This window comes from Lichenostomus cassidix, unplaced genomic scaffold, assembly GCF_008360975.1.
Source record: "Lichenostomus cassidix isolate B80296 unplaced genomic scaffold, HeHo_3.0 HiC_scaffold_854, whole genome shotgun sequence".
Classification (NCBI taxonomy): Eukaryota; Metazoa; Chordata; class Aves; order Passeriformes; family Meliphagidae; genus Lichenostomus; species Lichenostomus cassidix.
In genome coordinates, this window is record NW_028147792.1 from 21,238 (window position 1) to 48,797 (window position 27,560).

Sequence of the window (27,560 nt, forward strand, 5' to 3'; positions counted from 1 at the left end):
AAAAATCCATGTGTCATGGAATGGTTCTCTCTGCACAGCTGGGCTGTGTGTGGATGAGATGATTTCTGTGGTACATCCTGACCAGAACTACATCCTGGCCAGATAGTAAAGTAATGCCTTGACTCTCTAACATTAAAAATGTTGTTGGAGGGTTTTTGTTTTTCCTGCAGTTTCAGTGACATCAGGGAGGTACGAAATTGTCTCCAGGAGAAGGAAATGGGGATTTGGGGTTTGTTCCTGTGGGGGAAAGGAAAATGGGGATTTGGGGTTTGTTCCTGTGGGGGAAAGGACAGGGAGTTGTGGCAGGAGGTGCTGCCAGACAAAAGCCACCCTCGCTGCCCTAAGATGGTGAAAATAAAAGAGCAGGAGATCTCTGTGATCTCTGAGAGGTGGGAATTGATGAAATACCATAGAATAAATGAAGTGGGGAGAATTGAGTGATGAAAAGCCAGAGGTATCTGAAAAAAGACCCAAAATGTTCTGTGGAGCTGACTCAGCGCCCTGGGGCCTCACTTCTGCTACCCGCTAATTAGGAGCAATTTGTCAGGCTAATGAATGGTTAATTAATCGCTGTTTCGCCATCCCTGAGCCGCTTTGCTCCTCTGCCAGGCTCTATCCAGCTCAGCGCCTGCAGAGCTGCCCTGCGCTGGGCGAGCTCCGTGCATCGCTTTGGTTTCCCCAAAAAGCCAAAATCTCCCCAAACCCCTCGGGCTGAGCGCAGGAACGGACAGGCTTTGGGCAGAAAACTCCCAAATCGTTGTTCCCCAGGCTGGGAAGGACAAACCGAACCGATCCGGGAGCTCCGGCAGCTCCTCTCTGCCGGCCGCGATGGAACGGAGCAGGGGCAGCAGGGCAAGGGACGGGGCTGCAGGTGCCGAGGGGACACGAGGGACAGCGGGGAGGACGAAGAAGCAGTTAATGGCAAAGCAATAAAGCGATGAAGAGACAAAGCCGCACAATCCGCTCCGCACTTGGGATCCCCTCAGCCCTGCCATGGTTTCGCTCTCACCATGGCGCCGCCGGGGAAGGGGAGCGGGCGGCAGTGACGTCACCGCCCCTCGCGCCCCTCGCTCCTCGGTGAGTTGCTGACAAGATGGCGGCGGCGGCGCGGGCAGCTTTGGGAGCGGGAGAGATTTGGGGATTCACGGTGAGTTTTTGGGGTTTTGTGTGGAGAACTGTGGGTTTTTTGGGGTTTTGTGTGGAGAACTGCGGGTTCTTTTGGGTTTTGTGTGGAGAACTGCGGGTTTTTTGGGGTTTTGTGTGGAGAACTGCGGGTTTTTTGGGGTTTTGTGTGGAGAACTGCGGGTTTTTGGGGCCGCGGACGGGTCTGGGGGGCTATGGGGACATTGGCGACATATCCGAGAAACCCCACTTCAACCTCCTAAAAATCCGTTTTATTTCCCAAAATTCGGTTTTGTTCCCAAAATTGTACTTCACCCCTCAAAAACCCACTTTTGTCTCGCAAAAACCTTCCACTCCCAAACCGTTTTATTCTTCAAAATCCCATTCCATCCCCTCAAATCCTACTCTTTTTCCCAAAAATACTCCATTTTAATTCCTCAAGTCCCTTTTATTCCCTCTTTGGGTCTGAAATTAACAATTCCACAGAGCATTTAAGCTGATTTATACCTGGACTTAACAATTGAAGAGAAGTAACATCTTGCAGCATTTACTCAGATTCATATGTGAATTACCAATTCCCCAGAGCAGTAACAGCTAACAGCATTTAACCTGATTTATGCCCGAATGTGGCTATTCAAGGGGAGTCACAGCTAACAGCATTTAACCTGATTTACATTTGAATTCAACCTCGTTTATACCTGAATTTAACAATTCAAGAGGAGTAACACCTAACAGCATTTAACCTGATTTGTGCCTGAATGTAACCTGATTTATGCCTGAATTTAGCAATTCGAGAGGAGTAACACCTAGCAGCATTTAATCAGATTCCATACGTGAAATACCAGTTCCACAGAGCAGTAACAGCTAGCAGCATTTACCATGAGTCACTCTGGAACTGTAAAGCTGAGAAGAGAAATCAAACCCATTTCCGCCCCTTGCCCCGATCCGGATCCGTTCGCCGCTGCGACTGCGCGGGGTGGGGATGGGCTGGGGCCGGGGAGGGGCGGAGCGGAGGCGGGGGCTCAGCAGAGGCTGGAGGAGCGGCCGGTTAGAGGCTGGGGGGCGGCGGAGCTCGGAGAGCAGCGGCAGCAGTGAGAGCAGCGGAGCCCGGGGAGGCGGCGGAGCTCGGAGAGGCTGTCCCAGCGCAGGTGGGAGCCGCGCTGCCTTGTGCCGGGGCTCGGGGCTCGCTGCGGGCGGATGGAGGGGATGGAGGGGGCGGCAGGGGGGCTGTGGCGGCTTCGTTCTCCCGTCTCCCTCCCTCCTTCCCTCCCTGGCCGTGGCGCCGTGTTGCCGCTGGCCTGAGGCCGCTGAGGGAGCGGCTGCCCGCGGTCTCCTTGCCGCTGCTGCCTCGGCAGGAGGCGGTGCCGGAGCAGCGCTGGCTCGTCCCACTTGCTGTGGGTAGCACAGAGCAGCACAGCACACGGGAGATGTCCGTGCCCGGGGCTGGTAGGGGACGGGAGGAACTTGAGTGTCCCTGCCAAGGGACGAGGTCTGGAGGAGAATAGCTTGGGGCATTTGGCGGGCCGCCAGGCCTCCCGCCTACCCGTACATGTCCACCATGTCCGCCCCCCTCTCCGTATTCTCCCTGCCAAGCTCCGCCTCTTGTCCTCAACCACGCCCCGAAAGGGCGGTGCCTTCGCTCGCTGTCCCTGAGCTGCAACCTTTAGCGCAGGGCATGCAGGGGACAATGCTGAGCCCCTCAGGGCTGCTGGTTCTTCCCCCCGCGGCAGGCTGAGCCCGATCCGCAGCTGCCCTGTTCCCGCACTCGGCAGCTCCTGGGCTCTGTCCCTGCCTGTCCCTAACTGTCCCTGCCTGTCCCTAACTGTCCCTGCCTGTCCCAGCCCGGAGCTGCACAGCCAGAGGGGTTGGGGCTGCAGGGCCGAGCTGGGCCCGGAGCTCTCTGACACTGTGTTTGTGTCCCCAGGTGCTGCCGGGGAGCAGAGACAGGGCAGGACTGAGCTGGCAGCGCCTTCCAGAGCCAGCACCAGCCGGGAGCTCTCATCGTGTACAGAGCCGCTGTTGAGATTCCCAAGGATGCCCTGGGTGCCCAGGATGGATCAGCAACCAGGGGGACAGAGCTGCCTCAGCTGCCAGATCCTGCTGGGCACAGGCAGGGAGAAGCTGCTTCTCTGTTGGGGCAGAGTGAATCCCAGCCCAGGGATGGCATTGGAGAGAAGTGCCAGGATGGATCAGCAATGGGAGTCACACACAGAAAGAGCCTCGGAAGATATCTGGGTGAGTGCAGGGCCAGTGCTGTGGCCTCTAGGGAGGGAACATTGGGCAGTGTCATCCCAGGAGCACAGGGCTGGCAGGGTGTGGCTGTGTCCAGGGCTCTGGAAGAGGCCTGGTGCTCTGCTGGATTGACAGCCCTGGCCCTGGGCACTTCTCCTGCCACAGGCTGTCCCCATGGTGTGTCCCTGTTTGTCCCCTGGCTGTGTCCCTGTCCCTTATCTCTCCTTCTGCCAGCTCAGTGAGGGGAGAATGGGCTGCGGGTTCCTTCCTGCTCAGGACAGCTCCATACTCACGGCCTGCGGCTCTTTCCAGCTCCTGCTGAGTGGATCAGATCCCATCCCGTGCTCACCCTGCTGTGCTGACTCTGCTCCTGCTCCTGGCTGTGGCTCTGGCGGTGTCCTTGGCTGCTGTGTCAGGTAAGGAGGAGCAGCAGCCTCAGCCCAACCCCTCGGGGCACTGCGGGCTCACTGCTCCCTCACGGCCGGGATCGTCCCTCAGCCCCGCTCTGACCAATCAGCGCGCGGGAGAACGAGGAGTGACGGCTGAGTCGGCCAGTCACTAGGGTTGGAGGGGTTTGAGTGGGAAAACTAGCCAATGGGAGCTCGGGCTGCTCCGTGAGGGGAGAATCCTCAGACCTTCTGTTCGCTCTGCAGAGAGAAGCTGTGGAGACATCTGACATCTGATACTCCACGGCTGCTGCCCTGTCCCAAGGGCTGGATTGGGTACAACGGGATCTGCTAGCTCCTCTCGAGGGATCACCACTCCTGGGATCAGGCTCAGACTCGGCGCTCCGAGCTCGGGGCCTCCCTGGCTGTGCTCAATGACAAGGAAATGGTGAGTGAGGGGATCTGGAGGGATTTGGGGTGGCTGAGGGGAGCCTGGGGAGCTCCTGGGCCAGAGGTGCAGCTCCCATTGTTTGCTCTTCTCTCCTTGCCAGAAGTTCCTCTTCCACCTCAGTGAGAATGACAATTCCTGGCTCGAGCTGCACAGACAGGGCCAGTGGCTGCAGTGGGTGGATGGCAGCAGCTTCATCTCCTCGTGAGTTGTGGGGGCACAGGCAGGGCCCTGTGGTTCCAGTGCTGTCTTTGCTTCTCCCTGCAGGGTTCGTGTCCTGGGCAATGCAGGGTGTGTGTTGGAAAATGGCTAATAGAAAGAGGCCATATTGGCGAGGTGTGCGTGCAGAAGAAGATGCAGCGTGCACAAACCAGCTATTGTTCTAAACTCTGAAGGTGCTATTGTTCCTAACTCTAAGATGCTATTGTTCATAACTTTGAGATGTTCTTCCCAGGAGATAGAAAGGAAAAGAGAGCTAGAATTGTATCCAATGTAGAGGAAATAAGCAAAATAGAGAGTCGCACAGTAATTCAGCTTATGCTGGCAGAACTGTAGCTGATTCAAGTGAAACGTGCCTAGAGACTGCAGCAAATCAGAAAGCTAAGATACTATATGCATAGACCTGACAGCCAATCATAAGTGCCAGTCTGTCACATGAATCTGTACCTGTTTTCTATAATAATGCTTGTCTTAGAAGAAATAAATGGAATAACACTATTATCTCTGTGAGAGTGTGTGCTATGTCCCAGTGACCTCTCTGACATTTGGGGTCCAAGACAGGGACAGAGTACACCAAAGCTGAAGCTGCAAGAAGATTGAATCGGTCAAGCAGTGGAAGCTGGGAGGAGGTCACAGACGCGGAGAAACGGCTGAAGACCAAATTGAAATCCGAGCCAAGAAACGGCTGAAAACCGAATTAAAGTCCAAGCCAGGTGAGGAGGGTCGCTACCTCTTCCTCCGCGCGGGGGTCGCGTGCAATGGATTTAGAACTTGCCGCAGCACAAAATTTACTCTTTAATATCCTTGATAATAGAGGGAAAGGAGTGAAGGAGAAAAATTTAGATAAACTTATTTCCTACACTAGGAAGAAAAACTATTTTGGCTCACCCCCTCTGCTTTTTGCTGTGCCAGAATGGCAAGGGGTAGGAGATTTTTTTTTCGACCAAATGATACAGAACAAGGGGAGAAAAGGTCTAACAGCTAGGAGAGCGACTTGGTGCTCTATAATCAACACTTTAAAAACTATGAAGACAGAGACCCGTGTAGCTGCCGCAGCAGCGCAGGCTTTCTCTGTTCCTGCTGGCCGCCCTCCAACAGATAACACCCCCTCTGCTCCTCTGCCGCTGAAAGAGTCCAAGGAAGAAACAAAAGCTTTTTTATTTGAAAAGTTTCAAGTGATGAAAAAGCAAAAAGTAGAGTCCAGCTCGACTGTCTGAATTACACAAAAGGTATGAAAAATCTAACCTGAGAGGTCTGCTCAAAAGGGAGTCTGCTACAGGACAGAATCCAGAGATAAGTGCAGAAATTTCTCCGATTGCAAGCTCCAGTCAAATAATACAGAACACGGAAGTCACAGAAGTCATGCCTCCAGCATCCATGCCTCCCTCCGTCACCTCAATTGCCCACGTGGGCAGCAATCCCAGAAACACAGCCCTTGCCCAGTGAGGAAAAAAGCAGCTCTGACGAAAAAGAAACAGAGCTGGCAAACAATATTACTCTGCAAAAAACAGCCACCAAAAGCCAGAAACAACTCAAGAATCTTATAGAAGAACTGAGAACTCAATTGCAACAAGTGATGAAACAATTGAAACAGCAAGGAAACAACACAATTGCCCAGAAAATAGTACAACCAATGACTAGCCCCTCAGGGTCACTACAAATATTGCAGCATGTAAGACCAGCTATAAATGCAGCCCAACTACAGCAGTGGGCTTTCCAGCCCCCTGCGCCCCAGACAGCAATGAGTCTGGAGCAAGTCCCGCTTGGGTGTGTGAAGTGCCTTCCCCCCCGGACGCTTTGGGCTGCCTGGCTAGGCGTAGGGCCAAAGAGAAGAGCAGGGCCAGCTCTGCTGTTTTTCCTCTTCGCTTTCCCCCGCGCAGCCTCCCCACACCATCCGGTGACGGGGGAGCAGGCGAGCACTAGGTGTGCCCCGGAAAACCCTGTCAAGACTTCACAAGTTGATTTGTGAATGTATTTTCAAAGTGCTTTTTTTAAATTAGTATAACTGAGTTGTCTTTTAAACTTGTTTTCAGCTTTTCAGAATAAGAAAGCCTTGTAGCAAAATAATTGTCCTAATGAGTGATAACACCTTAATTGATAAAACCCTGAACAAGAGCTAAATTCCTTGCTGAAGCAGTTCTAAAAGTGTTTATTTTAAGTATACCTCTGATGTTCATAGAGTCTTAGCCAGATAGAAACTGTTCAAGTCAGCTTAATTTTTCCCAATGCATTTTATCTCAACTCTACAAAATTAGTATATAAACCACAACAAAATGCCTTATTTGTAGCCTTATTGTGGACAAACCTCCATTTCTCTCTTTTTAAAACCTTTCCAAAATTTAAAAATTTTTTCTTCTGCCTGCGAAATAGCTCGCCAAGCTGCTTTGGCATTTGCCCAGCTAAGTGTTTAGAAGATATCTGAGGCTACAGCTCTGACCTTGGCATGCCTGAAACTACTCAGTATGAAGCAAATAGTACAAATATAATTGCAGGCAGCCTTTATCTTAGTTTACAGGCAAGCTCTGTGTTGTGTCCTTACTCAGCAGAGATTCAAGTAGCCCTGATGCATTCAGTAAAGTGAATATTAACTGAACAAAATATAAGGCTGTAGCAATTAACTTTACAGCCTGATGTCAAAACATTGAATGAATTACCGTGTGTTTACCACACTTTTCTGACCCTTCCAGTTAATCCTGCAGAAATTTAACCCTCTGAAGTTCTCTGTTGCTGCTGTCTTATCTATAGCTCAGTTACTTCTTTGTATATTGTTCATTTATGTTTAATTGCTGTATGATAAATCTTCAGTAGTTTTCTTGTAATGATAGAGTCAAAATGAGTTAAACTCTGCTGTATCTGAAACTTTCAAAATAATACTCTCAAGTTTGAGTCTAGCTTTCATAAATTTAAAGCTCAAAAGATGCAGAGGCATCCAAAGTAACTACCTCACTAAATTTAAGGAAATGTTTTTTTTATTATTCACAAGTATAACTAAAACCAATGTCTGTGTGTATGTGAGTGTGACAGTACTGCAGCAAACATACTGAGTGCTGTTTTAACTTCTTAAGCATTTTAAATTTGTAAGTTAAGTCTCTAGATGATGTTCTAACCAAGACCTCCAGAAGAACAGAAGTTTTATTCTGTATTGAAGGCAAAGCGCCAAGAAGTCCTGAGACATAAATACCTACACCTGAAACCAACAAAAGGAAGTTTTACTGTCTTCTCCCCTGTGTCCTGTGTTTATGTCTGTGGACTCACAATTACTTAAAAACAAACATTTACTATAAATAGCAAAAAATAACCTAGAGCACAGAAAACTCCGTTCTGCCTAGAGACGTTTCGTGCTGTGTTATAGTGAATATTTTAAACTACCTCTCAAGTGCCATTGAAGCTAAGTTCCGTTAAGTTAAATAAGTTTAAGTTTTATTAAACGTATATTATGTTAAGTTCAAGTCAAGTTACGTTTAAGCAATGTTAATTTTAAATTCCATTAAGTTTGAGTTCAATTATAGTTAAGTCTCTTAAGTGTTGCTCAATTTACTATTTATTAAGTTCTAGTAATTTTATGTTCTGTTAAGTTCTATTAAGATTGAATTCTGTTCACTTTCAGTGATGTTAACTTTAAGTTTTGACAAGTTCATTTTTGTTATGTTATGCTCATTTAAAGAACACGGGTTTTCTACTGTGAAGATAAAATGAAGACTTAAGACAGAAACCTTCCTGATGAAAATTTAACCATGTGAACACACAGTCTGTAAGATCCTTGCTGTCGTTAAAAATTCCGTGGATCCAATTGTTCTGCATTTGTTAGCTTATCCTACTATTCATAACAATCTTTGCAGTTTTATCTCCCATAGATAGCACAAAAGAATGAGTGAAAATTTCAAATGATGCTGCACGTGCACAATTTCAGTTATAATTTGTTTATGGTACCATTGATTATTTAGTTAAAGTTTAATAATAATGCCAGCTGCTTTAGAATATTTCACGTTACCTTCTGTTGTTATCTGCAAGAACTGTATAATTTTTAAATAATTTTCCTAATTGTTATTAATAGAAGCCTGTTGGTAGAATGTTCTAGAGAAACCCTCCCAGTTAAGGCCTAGGCTCTGGCTAAGCCTTGGTCCTAGCTGGTTGGGAAGTATGCCACCAAACCCAGGTGTTTCTGCACCAAAAATGTGATCGAGTCATCTTGACTCACTGATTTGGACTTGTGAAAGCTGAACCCTCTTCCAGGTAAACTTGGAATCCTTGCCCGGGAAAGGTTCTCCAAGCCCTGCCTGTGGAATGAGGTTCCCCAGCAATTGCAGTCCCTGGGAGATAGCAGAGTAGTTAAATAATTGAGGTTGTATTTTCTTAAGTAAGCTTATTGTTTTATTCCATGTATTGTTACACCTTTGTGTCATTTTTCATCTTACAGAAGGAAACACATCTTGCCAAAAACAAAAAGGGGGAGTATGACCCCTCAAGCAATTAGACAATGCAGTATTTGCACTAAAATTTTATGTGTGGAAAAACGTAATTTCGCTTTTTATAACAGTTATTGTTACTGTATTGACCATTCTAGATGTGTTGTTAATGTCATTATGTGAGTTCACTGAGCATAGCTTGCCTAACCTCTGTTGTTGCAGCATGGGCCCCAGCACAGCCCAAAACGAATCTATGGGTCACTCTGGCCAGCCTAACAGAACAAAATGAAATTTGTCTCTCTCTCTCATCACCGGGCAATCCCTTTTCTACCTGCTTAGTCAGCATCCCTGTAGACAATTGGCCATGTCCTTCCAGCAATACCTGACAAGGCCATGTCCTTCCAGCGTCCCTACCTGCGATCAGACAAATCTTAACAGCACAGTAGACAATTGGGACGCCTGGGTTCCTTCCCTTCCCATAGCCCCAAACGAGTCTCAAGAGCTAGAGCTATTAGGAGCTATACGAATGGATGCTTGTGTGACCTTTAATTGGACAAGCAAGCAAGCCAAAGTCAACGGTACAGCAACAAGTGTAAACTCTAGCCTGTCAGTATACAGAAATGCCAGTACATGGTGTCAATATGCCTCTACCAATCTATCTGTGTCCACAAATAACACAATATCGTTACCAGCAGGAAAGTTTTTAATTTGTGGAGACCACGCATGGCCCAGCATTCCCTCCCGATTACGAGGTGGACCTTGTTCCCTAGGGAGATTGACGTTGTTAACCCCCAACACTTGGATGATACTGAATATGACCAACAACATCATGGAACAAAATGAATGACTCATGCTTTCTCCCCTGACTGTAAATCAAATATCAAATTTTGGTTCCCTGAAGCCATCATAGCTGCTTCCTTTTTTGCACCAGGAGTAGCTTCTGCTGGCGCCTTGGCTCAGCTGAACAAATTAGGATGCTGGCTAGCTAAACAAACTAACGCTCCTTCTCAAGCCATTTCAGAGTTGTTGCTTGACGTTGATTCAGTTAGACACGCCACGCTACAAAATAGAGCTGTGATAGATTTTCTCTTACTAGCCCAAGGCCATGGCTGTGAAGAGTTTGACGGAATGTGCTGCATGAACCTTTCTGATCACTCAAAGTCCATTCACCAGCAACTTGCCGAACTGCAGCACCTGCCAGGGCAGCTACAGATAGCTGATGGCCTAGGGCTTGCCGGATGGCTGAAAAGCTGGGGAATTACTGGACGGTTCAAAGACCTAATCCAATCAGCTGTGCTCATTTTAATTGTAGTTTTGCTATTTTTAACAATTTTGCCATGCATAGTGCAATGCTTACAGCGCATGCTAGTAAAGACGGTCAATCAAGCCTGGCTTGTGCAAAAAGAAAAAAGGGGAGTTGTTGGAGAATGGCTTGCACAGCAAGGCCACATAAGCAAAGTGCACGTGCAAGGTGCAATGTACATGCACAAACCAGCCTTTGTTCCCAACTCTGAAATGTCCTTCCCAGGAGACAGAGAGGGACAAGAGCCAAGACTGTCCTTGCCAGGAGATAAAGAAGAACAAGAGCCAGGATTGTAACTAACATAGGGGAAATACAGCAAGATAGGGAAAAATCACACACTCAGTACTTTAGCTGAAGCAAGCAAATCGTGCCTAGAAACTTACAGCCAATCAGCAAGCTAGAATAGACACGTGAACAGTAGCAAATAAGCAATCATATGTACCAGCCTGTCGCGTGAACAGTACCTTTTGTCTATATTAATGCTTGTCTTAGAAGAAATAAACGAAATAGCACCAATACCTCTATGAGTGCGCGTGTTATATTTGGGCAACTCTCCACACACATGGCCATGGTGTGTTGTGATCATCTCATGGTCACAATCATCACATGCTCACAGTCATCTCACAGTCATGGTTAACTCATTGTAATGGTCATCTCATGTTCTTAGTGATCGCATGGCCATTGCATGGTCATGGTCATCTCATCATTGTCTTATAGTTAACTCATGGCCACATATGAGCCACATATCATATCCTGGTCATGTCATGGCTGTGGTTTTGTCATCCTCATGGTCATGGTCATCTCATGGTCACAGTCATCTCCTGGCCATCGCACAGTCATGGTCATTTCCTGATCACCATCATCTCATACTCATGGTCATTTCACTGGAATGGTCATCTCTTGGTCACCTCGTGATCATGACCACACATGGCCATGGTGTGTTGTGATCATCTCATGGTCATCTCTTGGTCACAATCATCACATGCTCATGGTCATCTCACAGTCATGGTTAACTCATTGTAATGGTCATTGCATGGCCATGGTCATCTCATGGTCATGGTTGTGTCATAGTCATGGTTATGGTCATTGCATGGCCATGGTCATCTCACTGTTGTTTTCTAGTTAACTCATGGCCTCAGTCATATCCTGGCCATGTCATGGCTGTGGTTATGTCATGATCATGATCACAGTCATGGTCATCTCATGGTCACGGTCATCTCCTGGCCATTGCACAGTCATGGTCATTTCCTGACCACCATCATCTCATGCTCATGGTCATCTCCTTGTAATGGTCATGGCCATGGTCATGGTCGCGGTCATGTCTTGGTGTTGGAGGTTGGGGGACATTGGAATTTTTTCTCCATCCCTGTTACTAAGCAACAAATAGCTGGGTGGTTAGAGCCATCAACTCTTTTGTAAGAGACAAAGGGTGTGCTTGGGCAGGGCAGGGGAAGGGAAGAGCAGGCCATTGGAACACTGGCTCTCTCATCGTTCAGACATGGAGAGGAGAGGCTGCTCCTTGCCTCTGGCTGTGACCGCAGAAAAATCCAACTGTGCTCTGTCTTCTCCTCCTGGCTTGGAGAGCTTTGATTCTCTTTCCCATTGGGAGTGCACGCTTCCCCGGCTGCGTTTCTCACAGTGTCCCTGCCGCCCACCCTGTTTTGCCTCACGAGACCGTGGCGTCTGCTGTGACTGGAGAGTCCCTGCTACCTCTCTGGCTAGCCCGGGAGAGAGCCAGCCCCTGCCCCTGCCGCCCCGCTTTGCTGCTCCGAGCTGCCTGCCTGCTCCTCAGCCCTCCGCCATTACCAGCTGCGGCAGGCTGACCTGACCCTGCGCCACAGCGCCACCTGCAGCCGCTCGGGAGTCATCGCACCTGCCCTGCCCGGCCGGGAGCTCAACAGCGCCCCTGCTGCTTGCAACCGTGATTACACCACACGGGAGAGGGCTCAGCAGCTCAAAAAGTCATTTGCTATTGTGATAATAGCTGCAAGTTCCCCACACCCCTTTCGTAACGACTGTACTTGTCACCTATTGTCCTGCCTTCCCTACTCCACAGAGTCCTAGCCACGCCCCCAGTTTTCCCTATTGGTTCCTGTACCCTAACCCCACGTGGCCCTGGCCACTCCCTCGGGTTTCCCCTATTGGTTCCTGTACTCCTAACTCCGCCCCTGTACCTCCCCTGTACCCAGAGGTCACTGGGCCTGTGTGCTGTCCCTGCCCCTCTCTGTTTCCCTATAAAACCCCTTACCCTCTGCCATCTTGCTGTCTATGCTCCACGTGTGTCTATGCTCCACATGTGGCTGTGCATGTGAGGCCTTCACCCTCGAGGCATCTCTGCCTCGGGGAGGTCGTTGGCCTCTGCTGCACCATGCGAATAAACATCTTCCATGGACACAACGCATAGACCCTCCTCGCCTCCTTTATCATCGCCGGTTGTGGAAGCAGACGAACCAGAGTTAGCCTTATGGCTCCCCGGCCGGTGAGAGCGCAGTGTCTGCCCTGGGACAGAGGGTTTGGAGCTCTGAGCCGCTGAACTGGGCTGGGTAGAGAAGCTCTAGGGTAAAGTCTGCTGCAACATCCTCTAAACCGCAACAAATGGCACCCAACGTGCGGCAGAAGCCACCCTGGAAAGCGTCCCCCTGCAGCCGCAACTGCGGCAGGGGAGTAGTCGCATTTGGGAAGCCATTTCCCCGACGAGAAGCTTGCATTCAGCGAGAAGACCGAAGGGGCGGCCGGTAGCCTCTGGAAAAAAGTCGCGCTTTTCAAGGAGGTCGGCCGAATGGCGGTGGACCATCCCGAGTGCTTTTTATTTTGATTCTCTGTGCTTGGTAAGCCCTCTGGAAAGCCCCTTGGAAGGGGAGCCGGTGAAGGCCTGGTCGGCTTGGTACGGGGGTCCCTTTTTTCTTTTTAGTTTGTTCTTTTTGCCTCGGGGTGGGTGGAGGGTTAGAGGTGGTGTCTTGTCGAGGTGAAGGGAGTCGCGCTCCATGCGAAATCTCGACAAGAAAAAACCCACTTCTAACAAGGGGAGACCTAAGTTTTGTGCCCCCATTTTGGGAGAAGTTTTTCTTATAAAATTAGACATATTTTATAAGGAATGGGGAATCAGCTGTTGTGTGGGAAGTTTTTGCGCGCGAGAGATAAAGTAAACTAATCTGTGTTTTGTTTTATTTAGTTAGCTGGCAGTGAAAAACCCTTGTTCTCTCCCTAATAAGCACCTTCCCCTGCATGTATCCCCCAACATGGTGCCGGCCATGTGTTGGTGGCACCCCCTCCTCCACCAGCTCGTGCTCCCCCTCTGTCCCTCAGGAGAGAGCTGATCGTACGTTTTTCAGCCTCTCCTGTCCCTTTCCCGGGTTAGAACTGATCACTCTAACTCGAGATCCCTGCTAACCTCCTTTCCTGTGCCCCAAACCTCAGCCGAGGTGACTCCACGTGTTTTCCAATATGGCGCCGGCCGCATGGTCAGGCACGCCATGTTGTCTTCTTCCCCTTGAAATTTTCCCGGGCTTGCCGAAGCCCTGCCCCCTGTGTCCCTCGTGTTCCATTGTAGCCCCTCCCCCCGCGTCGGTGGGCGCTCCCTTCGGTTACAGATCCTTCCCCATCTGAGTGTTTCTCTTCGGTGCGGGCCCCTCCTCCCATCCTCCCAGGTGTTCCCTCTCAGCCAGAAGCAGCTATGGCCTGGCTGGGAGCGGAGCCGCACCTCCAGTTGCCCGCGGCAGGCTCGGAGGAGCCGGTGGAGCCGCACCTCTAGCTCCCCGCGGCAGACACTGCCCCCGGAGCCTAGTGGAGCTGCACCAGAGCAGTCCCTGAAGCTGTGCTGCTGTCCGGCCGTGCTGGGGCCTAGTGGAACTGTTCCAGACCCGGCAGAGCCACAGCAGAGAAGAGCTGTGTGTCACCCAGTGGAGCTGCGCTGCGTCCAAAGTTTTCTCCCTCTCCTAAGCTGAGAAAGACTTCGGTGACAGCCCCGTTGCTGCTGCAAACCCTGCCTTCATCTTAGCAGCCCCAGCAAAAGAAAAACAGACTACAAACATGACTGCAGTCCGAAAATTCAGCCTGTACTTAATTCCAACATCAAAATCAGCCAGCTGCATCATCGTTTTCCCCATACTCACAGCAAAACTAATTTTGTTATTGCTTTACATTATGTTGTTTTACCATTTTCCTGTTGTTTAAAAATTTGCGATGAAAGTTTTTAGGAAAAGCCTTTCCCTCTTTAATTTAGTAAAAAATGGGGAAATATTGTGATAATAGCTGCAAGTTCCCCACACCCCTTTCTTAACGACTGTACTTGTCACCTATTGTCCTGCCTTCCCTACTCCACATAGTCCTAGCCACGCCCCCAGTTTTCCCTATTGGTTCCTGTACCCTAACCCCACGTGGCCCTGGCCACTCCCTCGGGTTTCCCCTATTGGTTCCTGTACTCCTAACTCCGCCCCTGTACCTCCCCTGTACCCAGAGGTCACTGGGCCTGTGTGCTGTCCCTGCCCCTCTCTGTTTCCCTATAAAACCCCTTACCCTCCGCCATCTTGCTGTCTATGCTCCACGTGTGTTTATGCTCCACATGTGGCTGTGCATGTGAGGCCTTTGCCCTCGAGGCATCTCTGCCTCGGGGAGGTCGTTGGCCTCTGCTGCACCATGCGAATAAACATCTTCCATGGACACAACGCATAGACCCTCCTCGCCTCCTTTATCATTGCCGGTTGTGGAAGCAGACGGACCAGAGTTAGCCTTATGGCTCCCCGGCCGGTGAGAGCGCAGTGTCCAGCCCTGGGACAGAGCGTTTGGAGCACTGAGGCGCTGAACCGGGCTGGGTAGAGAAGCTCTAAGGTAAAGTCTGCTGCAACATCCTCTAAACCGCAACAATTTGCTATTGGTTTCTGGTTCTATTTGTGGTTGCTATTATTGTTATTGCTTGTTTATAGATACTAGTAAAGAACTGATATTCCTTTTTTCCCAGGAAAAAAGCCCTTGATTTCCAAAATTAAATAATTCGGAGGGAGGAGAAAATCACATTCTCTGTCCTAAGGGACGGTTCAACCTCTCTTGGCAGACACCTGTCTTTCAAAGCAAGACACCTAGTTACTCTTCAACTCAAACCTTGTCTTCATCTCAATTTCATTTATACTTTCTATGTTCTCAGCATCTTTTGCAAGGTAATCATATCTATAAGGCCTTCCTATTTCATCTTCCCCAACAGGGAAGGGAAAAGGGGAGTGGCCAGCCCCAAAGGTCAAAAACCAGAGAAGGTCCTAGGGGAGAAGGACAGGGGTACAGACCAATAACTGTACAGTGAGGGAGCGTACAAAACTTGTAAACCAATGGGGTGCCATGCAAAGGTATGGGAAAAGGAATAACAGTTCTTTACTAGTACCTATAAGCAAGCAATAACAATAATAATAATAACCACAAATAGAACCAGAAACCAATAGCAGATGACTTTTTGAGCTGCTGAGCCTTTTCCCGTGTGGTGTAATCACGGTCACAAGCAGCAGGGGCGCTGTTGAGCTCCCAGCCGGGCAGGGCAGGTGCGATGACTGCCGAGCGGCTGCAGGTGGCGCTGTGGCGCAGGGTCAGGTCAGCCTCCCACAGCTGGTCATGGCGGAAAAGGCTGAGGAGCAGGCAGGCAGCTCGGAGCAGCAAAGCGGGGCGGCAGGGGGGGCAGGGGCTGGCTCTCTCCCGGGCTAGCCAGCGAGGTGACAAGGACTCTGCAGTCATGGCAGACACTGCGGTCTCGTGCAGCAGAGCGGGGCGGGCGGCAGGGACAGCCGGACTCCCCGGCAGCTGCTGCGAGAAACGCAGCCGGGCAAACGTGCACTCCCAGTGGGAAAGAGGTTGAATCAAAGCTCACCCAGCCAGGGGGAGAAGACAGAGCACAGTTGCATTTCCTGCGGCTGCAGCCAGAAGCAAAGAGCAGTCCCTTTCCTCCCGGTGTCCCATGAACAAGTGCCAGTTCCAACAGCCGGCTGCCTCCTTCCCCTGCCCCACCCAGCACACCCTTTTGTCTCTTACAAAAGAGTTGATGTCTCTAATCACCCAGATATCTGTTGCTTAGTAACAGGGATGGAGAAAAAATTCCAATGCCCCCAACCTCCAACACCATCCTCTCATGTTCATGGTCATCTTGTTATCACAATCAGGTCATTCTCATGATCATGGTCATCTCATGATTCTGATCACCTCATGGCTGTGTCATGGTCACCTGATGGTCACAGTCCTCTCATGGCCATGGGCATCTCATGGTCAACTCATGGCCACAATCATATCTTGTTCATCTCACCATCATAGCTCAGCCATCGTCATGGACATCTCATGGTCATGGCCATGATCATTTCCTGATCAGCATCATCTCATGCTCATGGTCATCTCATTGCAATGGCCATCTCATGGTCACGATCATGTCATGGTCACCTCAAGGCCATGGTTGTGCCATGGCCAACCCATGGTCATCTCTTGGTCCCAATCATCTCACGGTCAGGGTTGTGGCTGTGTCATGGTCACAATCATGGTCATCCCATGGTCATCTCACAGTTGTGTTTTGGTCATCTCATGGTCACTCTCACCTCATGCCCATCTCATGCTCGTGTCATGGTTATGGTCATGGTCATGGTCAGGGAACCTCTCTGAGATCCCAAACCTGGACTTTGGGACACTCAAGGACCACTGGGGACAATGAGGCCTGGCCTGACCCCTCCCCCCATCCCACTGCCCCTCCAGGAGCCCAGTGTGGCCAAACCCCTCCTGGGGACACCTCAGACATGGGATACAGAGCAGGAAATGAATCCTGGGGATGGAGCTGGGCGTGGGAGGCAAGTGTTCACCTGCTCCTGGTGTCCCCAACCTGCTCCTGGCGTCCCCAGCTCGATCCTGGTGTCCCAAACCTGCTCCCAGTGTCCCCATCTTGATTCTGGTGTCCCCAGCTTGATCCTGGTGTCTCCATTCCCATTCCTGGAGTCCCCAACCTGCTCCCAACGTCCCCATCCCGGTCCCCAGTGTCCCCATTCCCATTCCTGGCCCCCAGAGAGGAACTGCTGAACACCAGAGAAGGGAACCACAATTTATTGCCCCAAACAGGATTTATTGCCCCAAGCAGGATTTATTGCCCCAAGCAGTATTGATTACCCAAAGCAGGATAATTTCATACCAAAATTAAAGCATTTGGAATAATTGCGGCTCTCAGCTTCAAAACACAGAAAATGGGAAGTTGATCCATCGGGAAGAGCTGCAGGATGGGTGGGAGCAGCAGGATGGGCTTTGCTGAATCTGCTGAATCTAAAGACAGAAGTGGCTGGTTCCGGCTCCATGGATGGCTCAGGTGATTTGTACTGGGATGAGAGAGGGTCACAGTGTCACCCTGTCCCTGTCCCCATCCCACAGGATGGACCTGGCTGTGGAGCCCATGGAGAGCAGGAATTGCTCTGGAATCACACCTGATCCTGATGCATCCATCCCACCTGATCCTGCTCCATCCATCCCACCCCAATCCCAATCCATCCATCCCATCAAATCCTGCTCCAGACTCCCCCCCTGATCCCACTCCACCCATCCTGCCCCAATCCCCCTCAGGAATCCCACTCTGATCCTGCTCCATACCTGCAGTAGAGCCCTTGGTTCCCATTTCTGTTCCTGCAGAAAGAGAAGATCCATGAGATTCCAGCACGGATCACACTCTGGGATTAACCCTGTTAATCCCGGGATTAATCCAGGATCCACCCTGGGATCTGCACAGAGAGGACCCAGAGCTGGATCCACCACTGGAACTCACCGGCTGGTGGGCTGTACCCAGAGTTCTGCTTCCTCCCTGTGGAAAAACAGTGGGATCAGCACCCATGGTGTGGGATTTCCGGAACACTGCCGGGTGGATCCGTGCCCTTCCCGACCCCCATCCCGTGGGTTACCGGATTGGAACTTCCAGACGCCGAATCCAATGCCAACGACAAGGACAGCAGCGATGATGCACAGAGCAATCACCAGGGTGAGATTCCCGGATTTTGGCTCTGGGAAATGCAGGATAGTGAGGAGGAGGAGAGGAATCCCCACTTGGGAATTCCCAATTCCCTATTCCCACATTCCCAATTCCCAGCCTCACCCCAGCTGAAGATCCCAGGCTCCAGCGTTCCGGGATGCTCCACCCGGCACCGGTACTGCTCCCGCTCCTCCGGCCGTGCCTCGATCCTGGCCCAGGTGTGGAAGGTGCCGTCGCTGTTGGGAACGATCCCACCCCACTCTGTCTCCTGATCCCAGATTTCATCTCCCTTCAGCCAGTTGACTGTGATGTCTCTGGGGTAGAATCCATACACGTGGCAGGACAAGATCAGCCTCCCGTATTCCTCTTTTCCTGACACATGGACATCAGGGCGTTCTGCAATGGGATAACGGTGAGATGGATCCATGGAATTCCAACGGGAACGGGATGGGGGTGAGATGTGCCCATGGAATTCCCACTGGAATGGGACAGAGGTGAGATCTGCCCATGGAATTCCTACTGAAATGGGATAGAGGTGAGATCTGCCCATGGAATTCCCACTGGAACAGGATAGAGGTGAGATCTGCCCATGGAATTCCCACTGGAACAGGATAGAGGTGAGATCTGCCCATGGAATTCCCACTAGAATTACTGTGCTCCCAATTCCTCCATTCCCAAATCCCAAATCCCCACAGGAATTCTGCCCCACCTTTGCGCTCCAGCTCCTTCTGCCCATATCCGATGTATTTCCGAAGCCATTCCACACAAGTGTGCTCCATGTAATTCGTCAAATACTCAACCCAGTTCTCTTCACCTTCCCAGCGCCTCCTGGTGATCTCAGCAGCATTGTCAGCTGCCACGAATCCCTTGGATCCCAACTCCAAGGAGATGTAATCCCCCCCATCATAGCCATACCGATACAATCCACGGATAGTCTCATCAGACATGAGATCACAGCCAATAACCCTCAGCCATGTGTGGAGACCTGGGGGGGAGGATTGTACCCACAGAGACCCATGGAATTGTGTCCCAGCCCCACAGAGCCTCATCCCAGCCCCTTGGAACCCCATGGAGGCACATCAGAGCCCCACAGATCCATCCCAGCCCCACAGATCCCATCTCAGCCCTACAGATCAATCCCAGCCCCACAGATCAATCCCAGCCTCACAGATCCCACCCCAGCCCCACAGATCCCATCCCAGCCCCACAGACCCCATCCCAGCCCCACAGATCCCATCCCACCCCACAGATCCCATCCCACCCCACAGATGCCATCTCAGCCCCACAGATCCCATCCTGTCCCACAACTCCCATCTCAGCCCCACAGATCCCATCCCAGCCCCACAGATCCCATCCCAGCCCCATAGATCTGATCCCAGCCCCACATATGCCACCCAACCCCACAGATCCCACCCCAGCCCCACAGATCCCATCCCATCCCATCCCAGCCCCACAGATCCATCCCACCCCACAGATCCCATCGCAACCCCATACATCCCATTCCAGCCCCACAAATCCCACTCCAGCCCCACAAATCCCACTCCAGCCCCACAGATCTCATCCCAGCCCCACAGATCTCATCCCAGCCCCACAGTTCCCACCCCAGCCCAGCCCCACAGACCCCATCTAACCCTCACAGATCCCATCCCAGCCCCACAGATCCCATTCCATTCCAGCCCCACAGATCCATCCCAGCCCCACAGGTCCCATTCCAACCCCACAGATTCCCATGTCAGCCCCACAGATCCCATCCCATTCCACCCCAGCCCCACAGATCCCATCCCAGCCCAGCCCCACAGATCCATCCCAGCCCCACAATTCCCATCCCAGCCCCACAGATCCCATTCCCTCCCAGCCCCACAGTTCCCATCTCAGACCGACAGATCCATCCCAGCCCCATAGATCCCATCCCATCCCACAGATCCCATCCCAGCCCCACAGTTCCCATCCCATCTCAGACCTGCAGATGCCATTCCAGCCCCACAGATCCTATTCCATCCCATCGTAGCCCCGCAGATCCCATCCCAACTCCATAGATCCCATTCCATCTCAGCCCCACAGTTCCCATTGCAGCCCCGTAGATCCCATCCCAACCCCCCAGATCCCACCCCACCCCACAGATCCCATCCTATCCCACAGATCTCATCTCAGCCCTACGGATCCCATTCCATCCCACAGATCCCATTCCACCCCACAGATCTCATCCCACCCCACAGATCTCATCCCACCCCACAGATCTCATCCCACCCCACAGATCCCATCCCAGCCCACAGATCCCATCCCAGCCCACAGATCCCATTCCATCCCAGCCCCACAAATCCATCCCAGCCCCACAGATCCCATCCCAGCCCCACAGATTCCCATCCCAGCCCCATAGTTCCCAACTCAGCCCCACAGATCCCACAGATCCATCCCAGCCCCACAGATCCATCCCAGCCCCACAGATCCCACCCCACCCCACAGATCCCATTCCATCCCAGCCCCACAGATCCCCATCTCAGCCCCACAGATCCCATCCCAGCCCCACAGATCCCATCCCAGCCCCACAGATCCCACCCCACACCACAGATCCCATCCCATCCCATTCCAGCCCCACAGTCCCCATTCCAGCCACATAGATCCCATCTCAGCCCGACAAATCCCATTCCAGCCCCACAGATCCCATCCCAGACCCATAGATCCCATCCCATCACAGCCCCACAGATCCCATCCCAGCCCCACAGATCCCATTCCATCCCACAGATCCCATTCCATCCCACAGATCCCACCCCAGCCCCACAGATCCCATCCCAGCCCCACAGATCTCATCCCAGCTCCATAGATGCCATTCCAGCCCCACAGATGCCATTCCAGCCCCACAGATCTCATCCCAGCCCCACAGACCCCATCCCAGCCCCACAGATCCCATCCCAGCCCCACAGATCCCATCCCAGCCCCAGCTCCCCCACTCACCCCTGCTCTGGTTGTATCTCTCCCGCAGTATCTCCAGGCCAATGGCAGCCACATGCTGGTTCTGCTCAGCAGTCCGGGTCTCCTCATCCCAATATCCCGGCTCGGGTTCATCCTTCATCCACTGTGTCAGCGGCTCCATCCGGCGTCGCTCACTGTCGTAGCGCACAAAGGGAATTCCATCCACGTACCCCATTTCCACAAACTTGGGGACCCCTGGGCTGGGCTCTGACACTGCCACGCGCAGGTAACGCAGGGAGTGCACAACTGGGGGAACACAGAGATTTGGGGAGTCTAGGGGGATCACGGCTCAATGAAAGGGGGAATGGGAGAGCTGGGAAGGGGTTTGGGGATTTCATGACCAAGAGCTTGGGGTGCAGGGAGGGATGGGGGAGTCCAGAGAGTCCCTGTGCCAAAAAAAGGGGGTCCAGGGGTCCCTGGAGGCGAACAAAGAGGGGTCACAAGATGGGGAGAGGTGGGAATAGGGGTCCTGGAGATTCTTGATGCACAGGAAAGGGGAGCTGGGGGCTGGGAAAAGCAGGAATGGGGGTCCAGGGGCTCTCAGAGTCAAGGGAAAACAGGGACTGGGGAAAGCAGGATGGTTGGGAAATGGGGTGCAGGGGGGGATTGGTGCAGGATAAGGGAGTGCAGGGGAGTCCCAGAGCCTCGGAATGGAAGTTCAGGGGGAAACTTCCTGGGAATTCCCCTGGAACCCCATCTGACCCCCCAGGAACACCCCAGACCCCTGCAAAAAGCACAGGGGGTGCAGAACTGGGGGGACGCAGAGCCTGGTGAGCTCTGGTGGCAGCCAAGGGTCAGGGAGTGGAACTGGGAGAGCTGGGAAGAGTCCAGAGTTCAAGGAAAGGACTGAGAGAGGACGGATGGGGCTGGGAAAGGTGAGAGGATCCTGGGGTGCAGTTTGGGAGACAGGAAAGAGAAAGTGACCGAGGGAGTGCGGGGGGAGGGGACAGGGGAAAAGGGGAATTCCAGGGAATTCACCTGGATCCCACTGGATGCCCACTGCGACCCCCGTGAGACTCCTCTGAGACCCCCGGGAGCCACCTGGGACCCCCTGGAGCCCCTTTCGGGAAAGGCCCGGAGTGGAGAACTGGGGGGACACGGAAATTCGGGAGGCCTGGGGGGGCGAAAAGCCGAGGAAAAGGGCGGGGCTGGAGTCTGGGAAATGCGGGATGCCCGGGAAGGGGGTGCAGGGGGGTTTGGTGCTGGATAAGGGGGTGCAGGGGGGTTTGGTGCTGGACAAGGGGGTGCAGGGGGTGCCGGTGGCCAGAAATGAACATTCAAGGGATCCCCGACTTCAGGAATTGGGGTTCAGTGGATTCCAATGCCGGGAAATGGCAGTTCAGGGGGGTCCCTGTGCCCAGGAATGGCGGGTCAGGGGGGTCCCAGTGCAGGATAAGGGGATTCGGGGGGGTCCCGGTGCTGGGGAAGGGATGGAGGAAGGTCACAGGGCAAAACATCGGGGTTCAGGGGTTCCCGTGCCCGGGAATGGAGGTTTAGGGGGGTCCCGGTGCCCGGAAATGGAGGTTCAGGGGGTCCCGGTGCCGGGGCAGTCGCCGGGCACATCTCGGTGTCGCCGCTTGGGAGACGCGAAAGTGACTGAGAGAGCGCGGGGGGAGGGGAAGGGGAATTCCAGGGAATTCATCTGGAGCTCACTGGATCGACACTGCGACACCCCTGGGACCCTGTGACAGCCACTTGGGACACCCTGGGACCCTCCAGGGCATCCTGGGACCCCTTTTCAGGAAGCGCCGGGAATGGAGAACTGGGGGGACACGGAAATTTGGGGGATCTGGGGGATCTAAAGATCAAGGAAAAGGGAAGAGCTGGGGTCTGGGAAAGGCGGGATGTCCGGGAATGGGATGCAGGGGGTCCCAGGGCCGGATAAGGAGGTACAGGGAGGTCCCGGTGGCCGGAAATGAACGTTCAGGGGGGTCCCTGTGCCCAGGAATGGAGGGTCAGGGGGTCCCGGTGCGAGATGAGGGGGTTCAGGGGGGTCGCGGTGCTGGGGAAGGGAACGGAGGGAGGTTACCGTACGAAAAATGGGGGTTCAGGGGATTCCCGTGCCGGGGAAAGCAAGTTTAGGGAGTTCCCGGTGGCCGGAAATGGAAGTTCAGGGGGTCCCGGTGCTCAGGAATTGCGGTTCAGGGGGTCCCTGTCCCGGGGGTCTCACTCACCTCTCGTCGCTCCCCCCGGGGCCCCCAGGAGCCCCAAGAGCACCCCCAGCCCCAGCGCTGGAGCCATCGCGCTGCTCCGCTGCGACCCGCCTGGCCCCGCCCACTGCCCTGGCCCCGCCCCCAGCACAGCCTCCTGCCCCGCCATTGGCGCAGCTATTTCCTGCTCGCCAATGGCAGCCCGGCCTGATAGTGACGTCACCGGTCGCCGGGCAGATCCGGAACTCGCAGGTTGAGACCGAAGGAGGGCAGGGCGGGGAGGGAAAGGGGAAATCAGAGAATTCATGTGGATCCCACTGGATCCTCGCTGTTCCGGCCTGGGCTCCTGCCGGGGCTGCAGGGGAGTCCCTGCTCCATCCCGGCCTCACCCACAGCTCACAGCACCTTCAGCTCCAGGTCACACCGAGCTCCCGGCGGCTCAGGGCAGCAGCGATTCCTTGGCCTCTTGCCCGGGCCGGGAACAGCGCCAGAGCTGCTGCTCAGCCGAAGGTTCCGAGAAATGCCCGAGTTCCGGGAAAGGGAGGTGACTCCGTGCGTGTGCAGAGCCCGCGCCTCGCTGCCCTTGGCTGGCTGTGCTGTCACTCGGGATTGTCGCAGCGCAATTGCTGCTCGGTGCCAGCGAGCGGGGACAAGGCCGGCGCCGGTGTCGCCCCCAGGCAGGCAGGCAGGGCTTTAGTGGGGCAGCAGCGGCACCATGGTGGGAGCGTGTGTGCGGCCCGGGAGCGGCGGCAGCGGGCGGAGCCCGGGGAGGCGGCGGCGGAGCTCGGAGAGGCTGTCCCAGCGCAGGTGGGAGCCGCGCTGGCTTGTGCAGGGGCTCGGGGCTCGCTGCGGGCGGATGGAGGGGATGGAGGGGGCGGCAGGGGGGCTGTGGCGGCTTCGTTCTCCCGTCTCCCTCCCTCCCTCCCTCCCTCGCTGTGGCGCCGTGTTGCCGCTGGCCTGAGGCCGCTGAGGGAGCGGCTGCCCGCGGTCTCCTTGCCGCTGCTGTCTCGGCAGGAGGCGGTGCCGGAGCAGCGCTGGCTCGTCCCGCTTGCTGTGGGTAGCACAGAAGAGAACAACACAGCACAGAACAGAAGAGTGCAGAACAGAACAGCACATCACAGTCCCATTCCCGGGACTGTTCCCGGCCGTGCGGCACTGGTCTTGGCGCCCCTGGTGCAGCGGGACATGTCCGTGCCCCGGGCTGGCATGGGATGGGATGAACTTGAGTGTTTCTGCCAAGCCAAGCGATCTGGAGGAGAAAGAGCAGCTTGGGGCATTCCGCGGATCCCCGTCCCATCGTCTCGGTCGCACATTCCCTGCCAGGCTCTGCCTCTTGTCTCAAACATATACCGACCGGGTGCTGCCTCCGCTCGCTGTCTCTGGTCTGCATCCCTCAGGGCAAGGCATGCAGGGAACAATGCTGAGCCCCTCAGGGCTGCTGGTTCTTTTCTTGTCCCCCCGGCAGGCTGAGCCCGATCCGCAGCTGCCCTGTTCCCACACTCGGCAGCTCCTGGGTGCTGTCCCTAACTGTCCCTGCCTGTCCCTAACTGTCCCTGCCTGTCCCAGCCCGGAGCTGCACAGCCAGAGGGGTTGGGGCTGCAGGGCCGAGCTGGGCCCGGAGCTCTCTGACACTGTGTTTGTGTCCCCAGGAGCTGCCGGGGAGCAGAGACAGGGCAGGACTGAGCCGGTAGTGCCTTCCAGAGCCAGCACCAGCCGGGGCCTCTTATCGTGTACAGAGCCGCTGTTGAGATTCCCGAGGATGCCCTGGGTGCCCAGGATGGATCAGCAACCAGGGGGACAGAGCTGCCTCAGCTGCCAGATCCTGCTGGGCACAGGCAGGGAGAAGCTGCTTCTCTCTTGGGGCAGAGTGAATCCCAGCCCAGGGATGGCATTGGAGAGAAGTGCCAGGATGGATCAGCAATGGGAGTCACACACAGAAAGAGCCTCGGAAGAAATCTGGGTGAGTGCAGGGCCAGTGCTGTGGCCTCTAGGGAGGGGACAATGGGCAGTGTGAGCCCAGGAGCACAGGGCTGGCAGGGTGTGGCTGTGTCCAGGGCTCTGCAAGAGGCCTGGTGCTCTGCTGGACTGACACACCTGGCCCTGGGCACTTCTCCTGCCCTGGCTGTCCCCACACCTGTGTCCCTTGTCCCTGTTCGTGCTGCCAGCTCAGTGAGTGGCACACGGGCTGAGGGTCCCTCCTGTGCTCCCCGGGAGTTGGGTGGGAGATGTGATGGCTGGGCCTGCTCAGGACAGCTCCATGCTCACAGCCTATGCCTCTTTCCAGCTCCTGTTGAGTGGATCAGATCCCATCCCGTGCTCACCCTGCTGATGCTGACTCTGCTCCTGCTCCTGGCTGTGGCTCTGGCGGTGTCCTTGGCTGCTGTGTCAGGTAAGGAGGAGCAGCAGCCTCAGCCCAACCCCTCGGGGCACTGCGGGCTCACTGCTCCCTCACGGTCGGGATCGTCCCTCAGCCCCGCTCTGACCAATCAGCGCGCGGGAGAACGAGGAGTGACGGCTGAATCAGCCAATCGCGGCGGGCTGAGGGAATTTGGGCGGGAAAATCAGCCAATGGGAGCTCGAGCTGCTCCGTGAGGGGAGAATCCTCAGCCCTTTTGTTCGCTCTGCAGGGAGAAGACAAACTGACGCTCCGGTTACATCTGGCACTCCTCTGCTGCTGGCCTGTCCCAAGGGCTGGGTTGGGTACAACGGGATCTGCTACTTCCTCTCGAGGGATCACCTCTCCTGGTATCAGGCTAAGGCTCGGTGCTCCGTGCTCGGGGCCTCCCTGGCTGTGCTCGAGGACTGGGAAATGGTGAGTTAGGGGTTTTGGGGTGGCTGAGGGGAGCCTGGGGAGCTCCTGGGCCAGGGCTGCAGCTCCCATTATCTGCTCCTCTCTCCTTGCCAGGAGTTCCTGTTCCATTTCAGCAAGAACGACGATTCCTGGCTCGGGCTGCACAGACAGGGCCAGCGGCTGCAGTGGGTGGATGGCAGCAACTTCAGCTCCTCGTGAGTTCTGGGGGCACAGGCAGGGCCTGGGGGCACAGGGGCACAAGGTGTCTCCCTGAGGTTCCAGCAATGTCTCTGCTTTTTCCTGCAGGGTCAAGCTCCAGGGCAATGCAGACTGTGTGCACCTGGCTGAGAATTATCTGGGGGGACAGCCCTGCTCAAGTGACATGCAGTATATCTGCAGCAGACCCCAAACTCACCTGTAATGGGATGGAGAAAAGATCTCTTGCTGAGAACATCCTCAGGAGTGAGATCTGCTCGAGTGACATGAACTACGTGTGCAGCAGAGCCCAAAGTCACCTGTAACAGGACATGGGCAGAGCACCTTCTGCACACTTGGCAGCTCCAGTTCTTCGCCTCTTCCTCCAGCACAAGGATGTCCTTCCTCAGCTGCAGCATCTGCCTTGTGCTGACTCTCAGGAGCACCTCAGTGCCTCATCTCTGGGTCACCTCAGTGCCACTTTATATGGTCACCTCAGTGCCACTTTATATGGTCACCTCAGTGCCACTTTTATGGTCACCTCAGTGCCACTTTATAATGTCACCTCAGTGCCACTTTATATGGTCACCTCAGTGCCACTTTATAATGTCACCTCAGTGCCTGATGTCACAAACACCTCAGTGGCTGATCTCAGGGTCACCTCAGTGCCACTTGAAAGGATTGCTGGAAAATGTGGCAGTTTAAATATTTTGTATAACTTTAGTCAAAGTTTGTCTTTACCCCAAAAATAGGAATTTTAGGTTTCTTTCCAGGGCATTGTTCTGCCAGGTGAGGTCTGATAAACTCAACATATCTACAAACATTCACCTCCAGTAGGGGTGAAGACATCTGGGCAGGAAAGCACTGACAGGGAAATTGAAGAATGAAAAATCTGATTACCATCAGAGATGAGGAGATTCAGATCCAATGGGAAACTGAATACTGAGGGTTTGCTCAGCTTTGGAGCAATGAACACTGAGCCAATGCTTTTCTATGTCTTTGTACTGTATAAAATATTTAAATATTTAAAAAATCCATGTGTCATGGAATGGTTCTCTCTGCACAGCTGGGCTGTGTGTGGATGAGATGATTTCTGTGGTACATCCTGACCAGAACTACATCCTGGCCAGATAATAAAGTAATGCCTTGACTCTCTAACATTAAAAATGTTGTTGGAGGGTTTTTGTTTTTCCTGCAGTTTCAGTGACATCAGGGAGGTACGAAATTGTCTCCAGGAGAAGGAAATGGGGATTTGGGGTTTGTTCCTGTGGGGGAAAGGAAAATGGGGATTTGGGGTTTGTTCCTGTGGGGGAAAGGACAGGGAGTTGTGGCAGGAGGTGCTGCCAGACAAAAGCCACCCTCGCTGCCCTAAGAT

At 53.6% G+C, this 27,560-nt stretch overlaps 2 protein-coding genes across 4 annotated transcripts in view; one reads left to right on the forward strand and one right to left on the reverse strand.

Moving 5' to 3' along the window:
* LOC146420813 (C-type lectin domain family 2 member B-like) overlaps positions 1–26,420 on the forward strand; it is a 29,862-nt gene extending 3,442 nt beyond the window's left edge. The window contains exons 2-7 of one of the 3 annotated variants that reach the window (XR_014848949.1): positions 2,238–2,270; positions 3,047–3,357; positions 3,667–3,770; positions 4,008–4,188; positions 26,105–26,205; positions 26,297–26,420. Coding sequence is in view for 1 of the 3 variants with exons in the window: in XM_085047999.1 (XP_084904125.1) it covers positions 25,120–25,159; positions 25,484–25,588; positions 25,827–26,011; positions 26,105–26,205; positions 26,297–26,411 (546 nt within the window). In the remaining 2 variants the exon portion in view is untranslated. Of the gene's footprint in view, positions 1–2,183; positions 2,271–3,046; positions 3,358–3,666; positions 3,771–4,007; positions 4,189–24,053; positions 25,160–25,483; positions 25,589–25,826; positions 26,012–26,104; positions 26,206–26,296 lie in introns of those variants that run through there. The other 2 variants (XR_014848948.1, XM_085047999.1) reach the window with 2 other exon arrangements.
* LOC146420814 (class I histocompatibility antigen, F10 alpha chain-like) lies at positions 17,158–23,330 on the reverse strand. The gene is made up of 8 exons (XM_085047995.1): positions 23,224–23,330; positions 21,032–21,295; positions 18,789–19,064; positions 18,203–18,475; positions 18,012–18,110; positions 17,879–17,914; positions 17,707–17,739; positions 17,158–17,438 (listed from the first exon to the last, which is right to left on the reverse strand). Exons 1-8 carry the CDS (start codon positions 23,288–23,290, stop codon positions 17,425–17,427), a joined length of 1,062 nt encoding a protein of 353 aa, XP_084904121.1. The 5' UTR covers positions 23,291–23,330; the 3' UTR covers positions 17,158–17,424.
* Positions 26,421–27,560: the final 1,140 nt, after the last annotated feature.